Consider the following 14,067-nt stretch of genomic DNA (forward strand, 5'->3'; position numbering starts at 1 on the left):
CAAGGCCTCGTAAGGGGCCATCCCGATGCTAGCGTGATAACTGTTGTTGTACGCGAATTCGGCCAGACTGGTATGAGAATCCCATTTTTCCTTCCAGTCCATCATGCACGCGTGCAACATGTCCTCCAAGGTCTGAATTGTGCGTTCAGACTGTCCGTCTGTCTGAGGGTGAAAAGCAGTGCTGAACTTTAAATTCGTAGCCAAAGTGATTTAAAGTTGTCCCCAAAACCTCGAGGTAAACCTCGGATCACGATCGAAGATGATAGATACCGGAACACCGTGCAATCTCACAATCTCACGAATGTAGAGATCCACCAAACTGTCTAAGGACTGACTAATACAGATAGGAAGGAAATGAGCCGATTTGGTGAGTCGGTCAACGATCACCCAAATCACATCGTTCTTTCTTCGTGTCCTAGGCAAACCGACGATAAAGTCCATAGTGATGTCTTCCCACTTCCATTGTGGGATCTCCATCTGCTGCATCACTCAGCCAGGTCATTGATGCTCGATCTTAATCTGTTGGCAAGTCAAACACTTAGAGATGTACTCGGCCACATCTCGCTTTATCCCGCTCCACCAATATCGGCGTTGCAAGTCTTTGAACATCTTTGTGCCTCCCTGGTGAATCATATATTTCGATTTATGGGCCTCTTCGAGAATCTCGTCTCTCAAAACAGGATCATCTGAGACCCAAAGACGATTTTTGAGCAAATTGCTTCCATCGTCCTTAAGTCGGAAAGGGGTATCGGTCTGCTGTGTACGAGCCTTCAGCTTCTCGTACTGCACATCAGTCTTTTGCCCAACAAGGATCTTGGCTAATAGCTCAGGTTGAGCTACCAGATTAGAAAGACTGATAGAATTTGACGAGACTGCGAACGATTTCCATGAGACCAAATCCTCAATCAACTTCCAACCCACGTATAATAGGTTGACGGAAATGCTAGAAGCCTTACGGCTAAGAGCATCAGCTACCACGTTCGCCTTTCCTGGATGGTAGGAAATGGTGAAATCATAATCCTTAAGAAATTCTAGCCACCGTCGTTGCCTCATATTTATCTCCTTCTGTGAAAACAAGTACTTGAGGCTCTTGTGATCCGTAAAAGCTTCGAATTGTTCCCCGTACAAGTAGTGTCACCATATCTTCAATGCGAACACCACAACCGCTAATTCCAAGTCATGAGTCGGATAATTCTTCTCATGAATCTTAAGTTGACGCGAGGCGTAGGCGATTACCTTACCATTTTGCATTAGGACGCAGCCTAAGCCTATCCCAGAAGCGTCAGTATAGATCACGAAGTCGCCTTGTCCTGAAGGCAAGGCCAAAATAGGAGCAGTAGTAAGTCATTCCTTCAGCAACTGAAAACTGTTTTCGCACGAATCGTCCCACACGAACTTAGCCTCCTTCTTTAGCAGCTTTGTCATAGGTAGAGAGATTTTGGAAAAGTCTTGGATAAATCTTCTATAATATCCAGCTAATCCAAAGAAACTTCTGATGTCACGAACATTCCTCGGCTGCTGCCAGCTTAGTACGGCCTCCACCTTGGCAGGATCCACAGACACTCCTTTCTCGGATATAACATGTCCCAAAAACATAACCTCATTGAGCCAAAACTTGCTTTTAGAGAATTTAGCGAACAAACGCTCCTTCCGCAAGGTTTCCAAAATGATGATTAGGTGTTCGCGATGTTGATCCCAGGTCTCCGAGTACACCAGGATGTCATCGATGAACACGATGACGAAGGTGTCTAAAAATGGTTTAAACACATGATTCATGAGGTCCATGAAGGTTGCAGGAGCGTTGGTGAGTCTGAAAGGCATGACAATAAACTCGAAATGCCCATACCTGGTTTGAAAAGCCGTCTTGGAGATATCATCTCCCTTAATTCTGAGTTGATGGTATCCTGACCTAAGGTCGATCTTTGAGAAAATCTTGGCATTCCGCAGTTGATCGAACAGATCTTCGATACGCGGTAACAGATACTTATTCTTTATCGTGGCCTGGTTGAGCATTCGATAGTCGATGCACAACCGCAATGATTCGTCTTTCTTTTTAACGAATAAAACAAGAGCTCTCCAAGGCGAAACACTAGGGTGAATGAATCCTAAATCCATTAACTCCTGTAACTGCTTCTTGAGTTCCTTGAGCTTGGCTGGCGCCATACGGGATGAAGCTTTAGAAATTGGCGCAGTACCCGACAACAACTCGATGTTGAATTCAACCTCTCGTGGTGGGGGAAGTCCTGGCAGCTCCTCTGAGAAGACGTCCGGAAAATTCCGAACCACCTCTAGAACTCTTATAGAAACTTGCGTCGGCTCGGACTGAACGACACTGACTAAAAAGGCAGTGCATCCCCTTCTCAGGTAATTTTGTGCTTTTAGAGAAGAAATCAACTTGCTTGCATGAACCGCCTTCACGAACTTGAATTCCACCTTAGGCATCCTTGGTGGAGATAACACAATCTTGCTTTCATGGCAAAAGATTTTGGCATGGTACTTGTGCAGCCAATCCATGCCTAGGATGACGTCAAATTCAGTCATATCTAGAAGGATAGTGCAGGCCGGATAATGTCGATCCGCCAAGACCACATCCAAAACTGGAACGTAGGTCGCACAAATAGTGTTTTTCCCAATCGGGTTATAGACGTTGAGAGCATTATCTAACGAAGTTACAGGTACGTGCAAGAATTCGACAAATTTTACAAAACTAAAAGAACGAGTCGCACCGCAATCAAAGAGTATGAAAGCTTCTTGGTTAGCAATCGAGATGGTACCTTGCACAAGCTCGCCTTTAGTCAGCTGTTCGACCGTGGCAGTGTAAACGTGTCCCGGTGCTTTCTTCTGGCCGCTGGACTGTGGTTGTTGCGCCTGGTAAGAATGTTGTTGTTGTTGTCATTGCGACGGTGGTCAGGGGAGCAGAGGTGCTCCACTATTCCGTCTGAGGTCGTCAGCCGCCTTCTTGCGGCACTCGCGTGCGAAGTGGCCCATCTTGCCACAGTACAGGCATCCGCCTGTAAGAAGAGAGCATGCTTGCCCGGGGTGAGGTCATCCGCATTTGGGGCAGACATCGCCCGCCTGCTGCCGGGCGGGAGGGTTGCCTTGAGGACGCTGACGTTTGGAAGGAGGATATTGCTTTCTTCTACCTTCCTTGTTTACAAAAAAGGGTGGTCGCTTGGTTTGACCGCCAGAGGGGTATTTCTTTTGATCGCTACCCACAACAGGTAGCTTCTTGCTTTGGGTGCTCTTAGAGCGTTCCCAATCCTCTGTCAGGAGAGTGGCTGCAGCAACAGCTGCGAAGAGAGTCGATGGCATGTTGTTTAGGACCCTTGGTCGGAGTCTTTCCTTTAATCCGCGGATGAATTTCCCTGCCCGTTCTCGATCATCTTCGAATAAGTTGGGGCAATAACGCTCTAACTCCTGGAATCTGGAGATGTAGTCCACCAGACTTGACGTGCCTTGACAAAGTTCCAAGAACTCCACCTTTTTTCTCTCCCTTGCATGATGAGGAAAATAGTTATCCAAGAAAGCCTTTTTGAAGGTCTCCCATGGAATAAACGAATCTGTCGGGAACTGTATGTTCCGAGTCGTGTCCCACCAATGGCGGGCGGCACCCAAAAGTCTGAAAGTACCGAAAATAGTCTTCTTGTCTTCTGGGACTGTCAAAACTTGGAATACTCGCTCCACTTCCAATATCCAGTTTTCAGCTGCATCGGGGTCGGGCTTGCTTGTGAAGGTTGGAGGATCGAGCTTTAAGAACTTTTCATAAGATACTGCCGCAGGGTGGATTGGTTCTGGGGTGGGTACTTGGTTGTGCACTTGATTTTGCATGGCGCTAGCCAATGCGCTCAGGGAGTCCATGATGAATCCCCGCTGATCTGACCATTCGTCAGATGAATCTTCGTTCGAACTTCGAACCATCCTTAAAATAACCAGATGATACATAAGTCAACACTTGAAGGAGAAGAATAATATAAAAAAAGGTTTATCGTATTTTCGAGTAATAGAGATTACAAAAGCCCAACAGTGCTGGTACAAGAGGGCACTTACAAAAAGCCAAAAACAAAAACTGCCCACGGGTACAAAAACCAACAAGTTTTATCTCCTTTAGGGCTGATGAGAGTACTTTTTCAAGTACTCTCTTGCGATACCCGTGCGCCTTAACCCGCGCAGAGGGGGAAAAGGATGCAAATCTTCATTCAGGACTCCTTGCCCGTGAAGAGGAGTTATGGTGGTGTAATGTGGTGAGGCATTCAACGCATAGGTCGGCGAAGCCAGAGTGTATACTGGAGAATCCGGTATGTATTGCGGTGAAGCTGGTGTGTACACCGGAGAATTCGATATGTACAACGGTGAAGCCAGATTGTTCACCGGAGAATCTGATATGTACTGTGGTGAGTCTGGGGTTGGTGTGTATATTGGTGAGTTGGGGGAAGGCATATGAGTGGGTGGAGCGACGTCCTAAGCACATTCTAGGGGTAATATTTGTCCATCACATGATGGTGTGTCAAAAGTACCCTGGACTGAGGATGTTGTGTCTTCCAGATCTTGTGCTGCAGGCGCCCTTCTATCGTATGCTTCCTTAAGTTGACAATTATTTATTGTATGTCCTTCTTCACCACAGAATTTGCACCCCATCTGGGCTTGCCAGGGGGACTCTGCTTCAAAGGATTCCAGAGAAATGTACCGATTAACTAAAACATGATTTGGTATGCGACTTCCTTCCCGAAAGTGCACTGCTGCCCATGTCGTGGCTAACAGTGCTTGGTAGGTATCTGGAAGCGTAAAGCCCCAAGAATCCGCAAAAGTGGGAGGGGGCGGCCTGCTGGTCCAACATTTTGAACCGATAGTCGAATGCTCAAGTCTTCCCACCACGGAGCTTCTGCCCCTAACTGACCGATATCGCGTTCTTTGTGCGCCTCTTCTGCATCACAACCTCTCACCATCCGAAGGGTTCATTTTCTTTGAACAAGAAAACCCCAAATACTCATGTAAGGTATGCTCTAGTCTAATAGTATAGAAAAAGAGAAATTAAGTTACTTACAGTGTGATGCGGATGCTCGATGACCAAGAATCACTGTTTCGATATGCTCTGATACCAAGTTGTAACGCCCCAAAATTTCGAACCTTATAATTTCTTTGAAATAGTTGAAAAATTCCTTTTCTTTACAGAGTTTGTTTTTAAAATTAGCGGAAACGATTTCTTTAAAAGAAAAAGGACAGGTTTGACAACCTTGGGCACGTTAGCGAGGAAACAAAGATTTACCATGGACGATCTGCAATAATACTTTAGAAAACCATTTCTTCTATTTAAAGAGAGTATCAAGTTTATACAAAATTTGGATTTCCTCAAGGGAAAACCGTATCAAAAACCAAAAATGTCCAGGAGAAGAACTACGAGCAGAAACAGTGGATCCTTAAATCATCTCACAGTCGCGCCATCGCCTGGTGCACCTATTCATCACCTATACCCATGAAATGAGTTAGTTTTGCGAAAAACTAGTAGGAGAGCATAAAGACAGAAAGAACTAAATTAGGCATGAATAATTTATGCAGCAGGTAGTAACGAGCAAACTAAGCCAATAAACTGAAGAAACAAGCTAAGTACAACAAACTGAAAAGATGAGCATGCTCAATTTAGTTATTACTTGTTAACCGGCCATGCAGATACATACATGGCACGTGAGTCGAAACAGTCGAGTCCAAGCCGAGTGTTCATTATGTTAAGTATTTTAAGATACCTCGGTTGTCTGACTGAATCTTATTCCTATAGAGACGACCGATGGTCGAGAGAGTAAGTCCCCAAGGCCTGATACGGATGCATCCAACTTCTGTAGAAGTGTTAGGCTAACTTATGTAGCCCCTATCTCCCCTAACCTCCGATGACTGGGGAAAATGGGTCTTTTGCCCTTTAAAAAACCATAAATGGTTTGTCCATCGGAGTTGGTACCCTTCGTCCTCTCTCTTGACGAAGCCAAGTTGAATTGAGCGCGATGGGGTTTCTTAGCCGTTGCCTCATTCTTCATGCTCTGGTCCATTAGACCAAAACGAGCATCTTGCCTATGAAGGTGATCCCATTTTTATATGTGTTTTCAACAACGTGCACAAATCACTAATTGAGGTCATAAGACCCTCTCATCCAATCATCGTAGTACTAACATGCCTCGCATGTTCAAGAGTACACTTACGAGGAAAGGGATATAGGTCCTTAATAGGAGCCTCAGGAGTGTGTTTCGCAGAGATATAATGTTTTTAAAAACTATTTTAACATTTCAAATCTTTCGAAACGACACACAACTTGCCAACATATGGCATGTGATTTTCTCGAATCTGACAACTGATGACGCAGTGTCTAGGTGCTATGCAAGTCACGACACTGGTTTTGGTAGATGGGCTTCACAAATGAACCCATCACCCAACAACTTGATCTTGCCCCAGATCAAGGGTTTTCCCAAAACATATTGAGTAAAAATAGAGGAATAGGTATTTCTTCCGAATACGTTGTGTCGATGGCAAGGCAAGAACGAAAGACAATAATGTGAAAAGTAAGAGCCTGGGCGCGAAGCGCGATGACAAACAGAAACAGGAAATGCAAAAGCAAAGGACAAGGATCGCGAAACCGCGTCCTTGAATTAAAAGACATTAAGTAGTAAATACGAAAGCAAAAGCCTAGGCGCAAAGTGCGACCGCAAACTAAAATAGGAAATGCGAAAGCAAAGGACAAGGATCGTGAAACCACGTCCTTGAATTAAAAGACCGTAAGTAGTAATTGCTAGAACAAAAGCCTGGGCGCAAAGCGCGACGACAAACAGAAATAGGAAATGTGAAAGCAAAGGACAAGGATCGCGAAACTGCGTCCTTGATTTAAAAGTGTACTTATATACGTATATGTATATAAATATATCATTAAGTCCTTTCGATCTTTAATTATTTAAGCTTGATTTAATTATTTAAGTCCTTGTGCAACTTCTTCTACCTTGGGGTATTGCGAGAAAGAAGCCGTCTACGAACGTAGGTGATCGTTGGTTTAGTTCGCGGGGCGCGAACGGGCTCCATTGCGTAACACTGCAAAAGTACATTATTTAGCATGCATAAAACAAATAAAGATAGGGAGAAAACTCGGTTTCTCCGCAACTCAATGCAGGGGTCATCAGACCCTACAGTTACGAAAAAGAACAGGGTACGGTCCAATGACCCATGCCGTTAAAGGAGATAGGTGCACGGGCCATCGGCCCCTGCCGTGATAATAGTAAGAGGGGCAAGGGCCTTTGGCCTCTGCTGAGTCTTCAAAAGGAGGGGCAAGGGCCTTCGAGGCCCTTGCTGGGTTTTAAAGAAAGGAGGGGCAAGGGCCTTCGAGGCCCATGCTGGGTTTTAAAGAAAGGAGGGGCAGGAGCCTTCGGCTCCTGCCAGCCTTGGCTCGATAGAAAAAAGAGACAGGGGCCAGAGGCCCCTGTCGGCTAAAAGAGGGGCAGGGGTCAGAGGCTCCTGTCGGCTAAAAGAGGGGCAGGGGCCATTGGCCCCTGCTCGGTTTCTGAGAGATGAGGCAGGAGCCTTCGGCTCCTGCCTCCTTCTTAAGGAGAAGGGTAGGGGCCATCGGCCCCTACATGAAAGGTAAGGGCAAGGGCCATGGCCCTTGTCGGAATGGTGAAAAGGGCAGGGGGCAGAGCCCCTTGCCTGCTAAGAAGATGAGGGCAAGGGGGCAGGGCCCCCTGCCTGCTAAAAAAAAGAAAGGCAAAGGGGGGCAGAGCCCCTTGCCTGACGGAGAAAAGGAAGGCTAGGGGGCGGAGCCCCTTGCCTGACGGAAAAAGGGAGGAGGAAGAAAAATGGGGGGGGGGGGGGGGGGGCAGGGGCCGATGGCCCCCTGCCGAAAGGTAAACAGAGGGAGGGAGAGTCGCAGGGGCCTTTGGCCCCTACTTGCCGCTATCGAGAGGGAGACACAGAGAGGGAGGAGGGGTACCTGGGCTGCCGGAGGAAGTGGGAGGTCACCGGGAAGGTGGGGCTCGCCGGAGATGCAAAGAGAGAGAGAGAGTCGGAGGGGGGGGAGAGCAGAGACAGAGGGGAGAGACGAGAGATGAGAGAGAGAGTCGGGGGGTCGGGGAAGGCTCGTAGGCCCTCCCCTTTCCCCTTTCGCCTTTTTATAGGGAGGGGGCGCACACAGGGCCCGCCCTCTGTGTCGTCGGAGAAACCCCCCTGCCGTGGGCTGCTAGCCCCTCTGAAAAGGGGTTTTTGAGGGGCTGGGCATGGGTTGGATCCGGGTCGGGTCTGGGTCTGAGTTTTTTTTTGTGCTAAAATCTGGGTTTTACATCCACAAATATTAGGGACATTCAGATATTAGTGTTGCGAATTTCAATGAAGTTTACACTCTGAAATGACCATCATAAATAATGTATGCATTTCGTGAATGATGTCTGCAAATCTCCTTGGATGAATCGAATGTATGATTGTGGAAGTCGTAATGACTTTCACATTTATCATTGCGAATATGCTATGTATATGCGAAACTGTTGACTAATTTGCAGATTTTCTGAAACAACACAAATATTAGGGATGAATTTGTAAATTATATTTTTGTTTACGGTTTTTTGTATAAGCATTAAATGTGACCATTCGATTGTTTAAAAATTGATTGTTTGTAGCCCAAGGCTATTTTCGCATAAACTAGGGTTTTTTGTGGTCCCCAACATGCTTACTCTCAAAAAAAACTTTCAACAACTATTTTCGACACGACTATTTCTGGCGATTCATCAATGGTACTTCATCGTCGAGTTTTTCATAATCATCAATAACAAGTTTTTTCGGTAAGCACATCTCTAATAGTTGAACCAATTTTTGTTTTTAAACTGCGGCTTGAATAAGTTATTTTTTTGAAACATTGGCATGAGTTATTTTTTGGAAGAATTGCACAGTTTTTAAGTTATCCAATAACTTATTTCATTTTTTATTTGTTTAAATCATTTATGTGTGATTGTCTAAATGTCTAACTACTTATACTTGTTTCTTTAATGATTTGTATGCCTCTATCCTTCAATTTGATTGTTTATATTTTGTGTATCTTGCATCATAAACATGATTAGGAAACACTTTATATATTTATTTTTTTAATAATTCGAGTTTTTGCATTGTCAATAGGCTATTATGTATTTTTTTGCAATGCTTTTTCAATAGTCTATGGTCTCTCTGTCAGTTTACCTATATTCCCTTGTTCATAGTTATATATCATGTATTTGAAATTCCACTAGAGGGGGGGTGAATAGTGAAATATGATAATGATCGATAAAATAAAATAATTAAGCAATAAGGCACAACACATAAAACACTGAATTTATACTAGTTCGGTCAGTATCCAAACCTACATCCAGTCCTCAAGCAAACCACTTGAGCTTTCCACTATAACATCCGAGTCACCGGATAAATAGTACAACACCCTCTTCCCCAGAGGTCTTCTTCTCTCAACAGAGAAAGACAACACCCTCTTTCACAGAGGTCTTCTTCTCTCAACAGAGAAGGGCAACACCCTCTTTCACAGAGGTCTTCTTCTCTCAACAGAGAAGGGCAACACCCTCTTTCACAGAGGTCTACTTCTTTCAACAAAGAAGGAATACAGTGAATAACAGAGTTACAATACTTCCTATAGAACCTTCAGAATGATATGAATGCACGAATGAAGGATTCTCAGAATGTTCTGTTTGTCACTCAGAGGATACTCTTTGTCAAAGAGCTGGACTTGACTTTTTCTCTTTTCTTTCTTTCCGTTTTCTCTTTTTTTTTCAAGGCTCTCTTTTCAAATAACGAATAGAAATTTTTCTCGTTGTAAGCTCACACGTCTATTCCATTCCATGTCTGAATAGTTTATTTGAGTGTGTTTATATAGCTTTTAAAAAGTAGTCGTTACATTTTTGGAATTGTAACTTTTTGAAATGTGAAATGTTATGTCATTTCAAAAAATATCTTTTAGATAAATTCGAGAATGCCTTTTTCCATAAAAGTAGAATAGAGGGTACACTGGTCGTTGTAATATTTTAGGTAATACATATATTATGTAAAAAGTCTATTTCTTACAATAGTACATTGAACGTTGGGTTGTAGTTTTGTCTTTATTCTAATTAATGATTTGAGGTACATTAGTACTTCTTTGCTTTAAATGAGTGTAAGTACAATGAGTGCTTTGAGATATTTATTTGTACATAGTCATGTCAAGTGTTTTCTTTATGTTGTGTATTTCAAAGTCTCCAGAGAGAATGAGGACCAAAAGAAGGTCGACATTCTTTGAGAAGGATATTAACAAGGATTTGTTACAGGAGGCATTTAATGCTTTGTAAAGAGAATGATGACTTCAAGTAAGTCGACATTCTATGGTTATGAAAAAGTAACTAGAGTTCTTTCAAAAAACATATTTTATTTGTTTTTTTTTTGTGTAGCCGATTTATGTTTTTATCTTCTTCTTATATTTAAGAAAACATTTCTTTAAAGAAGGTAACTAAAGTCTTTTTAAAACATATTTTATTTGTTTTTCTTTTGTAGTCGATTTTATGTTTTTGTCTTATTCTTATATTAAAAATATTTCTTTAAAGAGGGAAACTAGAGTCTTTTCAAAAACATATTATATTTGTTTTCTCCATGTAGCCGATTTTATGTTTTTGTCTTTTTCCTACATTCCTTTTTTCATGTTGTCTTGTATATAGTGTAAGGTACAATTATTATATGACAAAAATATCTTTTTCATAAAAGGTTGTAAGAAGGTACAATTATTGGTTTTCAAAAAGGAGCTTTTTGAAACTATCGTATACTTTTATGATATAGTGTTTATGAATGAGTATGTAATATGCAATATGCAAGTTCCTGAAGGTTCTGTTACATATGACTCTAAAGAAGAAAAAAGTCTTCATCTTGAGGTAGCCGATTTCTTCATTTGAACTTTAGGAATGCATGGCTCATCAAGCTTTTTCTTCAAGGAGTATGATTGCACCATAGTTGTACTTGAACAGGAAGTCTCCATCCTTATTGGGTGAGATATCCTTGCATCAAATACTCGTTAGATTTATGGCAAAACATATTCAGTCATAATATAACATTATTTCAAGAGGACATATTATCATATCATATAAAATCAAATGAGACAGTGTATCATATTATGTGACATCAAAACCGAGTTTCTCAACATTCTCCCCCTTTTTTATGATGACAAAATATGCTCCCCCTGTCAAAAAGACATTATGCATAGAAATAATAATATGATAAAAAAGTGAAATAATGTTTAAAAAGAGAATATTTCTCCAATAATGGAGACAGGTTTTCTCTCCCTTTGTCATGGACAAAAAGGAAGGGATCAGAGTAAAAGAGTTATTACAGACCAAATATTACAGTCCAAAAGTATTTAAAAGTTATTACAGATAAAAAAAAATGAGTTTATCTCGAAGGTGGAGGAGGTGAATGTGTTCGGTCGGCACGATTCCGCTTGCGAGTCTGCTGCAACAGGGCTTGATTACGAAGGATTTGATCCTGAGTTTGCTCGATATCCATCATAGCAGAAAAGTAATTGAAGGAGGATGTTGGATCTGCTTCATCAGAGCCGGGCATGTGCAGGGACCTTAGTTTGAAGGTGGTTCCATCGAGGACTTGCGAGGGACGGAGGATGACTTCGTTGTGAAGTGGGACTTGGAAGTATTTGAGAATGGGAGTTATGAAACACCAAAAAAGAAGAGGCTCGAATTTCTGATAACGAATAAAAAGGTCAAAAAGAATGGATGACCAGTTTATCGGAAGAGAAGAAAAGATTGCGTAGATAAGAAGAGAGATTTTTTGAGGAACTAATCCCTGGCGGGGACGCTTGGGAAAGATGTTGTGGAGAAGAATCTGGGCAAGTAGCTGAGCATGAGGTTAGAGATTCCTCATGTGCCATGGAAGTTGGTAGCAGTTGGTGCAGAGAAGTATTTTTTGAAGTACCGATCGGTCGATTGGTACTATGGTGTTAAGGTCGGTACCGGTGGTAGGTAGGTTTAGAATTCTACCTAGGTTGGAAGCATCGAAAATCATCAGCTGTCCTCGGACTTTGCTGGTGATTGAGGTATGTTCATGATCAGTAGAGAAGTTGGTATAAAACAGTCGGACTAGTTCGGGATAATAGGCAGCTGGGGATGAAGATCCTATTAGAGGTTTGAGTTCAGGGAGATAAATGTCTAAGTCAAAGAGCATGAAGTCGTCAAAGTTGACCAATTTACCTTCATGAATGGGGCGAGAGCATAGTGAGTTGTAAGTGTGAAACAAATTTGGATACCTTAGATCGGCTGCTGTAATCACATTGTTGGAGGAGGAAGAAGCCATTGCAAGAGTTTGTAAAAAAAGAACTAAGGAGAGCGAGTTTGAAGAGGGTAATAGTGTGTAGGAGAATTGATAGATACGAGTGGAATTGGTATGGTATGAACCAATCCATTAAATAGAAGAATGACAATAATTTAGATATGTTTTGAATGACATTTAGAATTTAGTCAAATAAGGAAATCCGTGAGTAGTAAGTTAAGAGGCTTGTGAATGACAAATCAAATCAAGATTGGAGGATAGTGTATTATTATATTTGAGAAGAAGTCAAGGAGGACATGGTTTTGAATTATTCTTTTATATAAGAAAGAATTATCATGTGAGAGTTTTATCGAATTGTGAGTTTGTGTCATGTATGGAGTGACTTGATGTGTGATAAAGCCAAAAAAGTGAATTTTTCTATGGTTTTTAAAGATTTTCGAGAGATGAGGTGAAATAATGGCCTAATAAAAACAAATATCCTTTTATAAGATGTTTTTACTTTATGGAGAGTATTCGTGAAGAATGTGTAGGAAAAAGACAAATAGAGCTGTGTGAGTGACATAAGATGAAGTTTTTCTTGAGGAAGTTTTTAATGAGTCTTGATTGGAGAGAAAGATATACAATATGAAAAACGTCATGATTGCTAAAGATGATAATTGATTGTACATAGGCTATGATATAGTAGATGATATAGTAAAAAATTAGCAACAAGAATAGTAGATGATAAGTTGTATATTTTACGTGAAATGTAGCAACAAAAAGATCGATGGATAAATAATCAAATTTTGACCCAAGTTTTAGTATATTGAAAGGACAAAGAAAGAGATATATCATTTGAATATGAGGAATATACTATTTTGTTGAAGATCGGCTAGCCTATCGTGAGAGAGAGGAGTGATAATGATGGAAAGAAGAAGATATTTTGATTAGACATAAAGTTGTTTTGAGAGAAACAATGAGAAACTCGTGAAGATATATATATATATATATATATATATATATATATATATATATATATATATATATATATAGAGAGAGAGAGAGAGAGAGAGAGAGAGAGAGAGAGAGAAAGTGAGCAATGATGGCCTACTAAAACAAGAAACAAGTGGGTGTTATTAAAATATAGTGCATGGGTTGAAGTGTAGAAGATTGTTATTCGTATGAGGGGTTTTCACAAGTGGACAAAAGGTGATGAAAGGATGTTATGAGATGAGTGATATGAAGGAGTGTCATAATACTTATATTTAAAGAAGGTAGTACTCACGGGTATGCGTGGAGGAGGATAGGACAAAGGTGATTATTAATGTGTACTTGAAAGGTGACAAAATGAAAGACATAAAGAATGTGTTGTTATTCATAGACGTTTTGGTTTGAGGAACAAGGTTTTGAAGGAATTCGATTGAAGGAGTTCATAGTTTCTTTAGGAAAATAGTAAAGGAGTCAAAGTTATGAATGGAGATTCAAATCGTGTGTGTGAGAGAGAGAAAAGTAACTAAAGTAACTATATAGTAAAGAGAAAATCAAGTTATGAGAAATAATAATTATGAAAGTGATGTAAAAGATGATATGACAAGAGGTAGAATGTACTTTGACATGAAGTTTCAACTTTTAAGGCAATGTGTGGTATTCGAGACCCTTAGAAATGATTCTTTTGTAAAAATAAAATAATAAACAAATGAAAAATGAAGACACGAAAATTTTTAAAGTTCTTTTATTATCCTTATTAAGATGAATTTAGTAAATATTATGAACTCAAGTGAACTCAATATTTTA

The 14,067-nt window shown here is 41.2% G+C and overlaps 1 protein-coding gene across 1 annotated transcript; it reads right to left on the reverse strand.

Annotated features, from left to right (window-relative positions):
- Nucleotides 1-498: 498 nt before the first annotated feature.
- Nucleotides 499-2,442, reverse strand: LOC149829888 (uncharacterized). Its single transcript, XM_090015328.1, has 2 exons — nucleotides 2,224-2,442; nucleotides 499-909 (listed from the first exon to the last, which is right to left on the reverse strand). Exons 1-2 carry the CDS (start codon nucleotides 2,440-2,442, stop codon nucleotides 499-501), a joined length of 630 nt encoding a protein of 209 aa, XP_089871454.1.
- Nucleotides 2,443-14,067: the final 11,625 nt, after the last annotated feature.

This window comes from Nuphar pumila, chromosome 8, assembly GCF_984573655.1.
Source record: "Nuphar pumila chromosome 8, dmNupPumi1.hap1.1, whole genome shotgun sequence".
Classification (NCBI taxonomy): domain Eukaryota; kingdom Viridiplantae; phylum Streptophyta; class Magnoliopsida; order Nymphaeales; family Nymphaeaceae; genus Nuphar; species Nuphar pumila.

Bases quoted from the DNA above. Each gene is read 5' to 3' on its own strand.
- LOC149829888 (XM_090015328.1), bottom strand. From the start codon at position 2,442: ATGCCTAAGGTGGAATTCAAGTTCGTGAAGGCGGTTCATGCAAGCAAG. The intron at 910-2,223 runs GTTGAATTCAAC...GTGGGTTGGAAG, and splicing joins GACTTCCCCCACCACGAGAG to TTGATTGAGGATTTGGTCTC.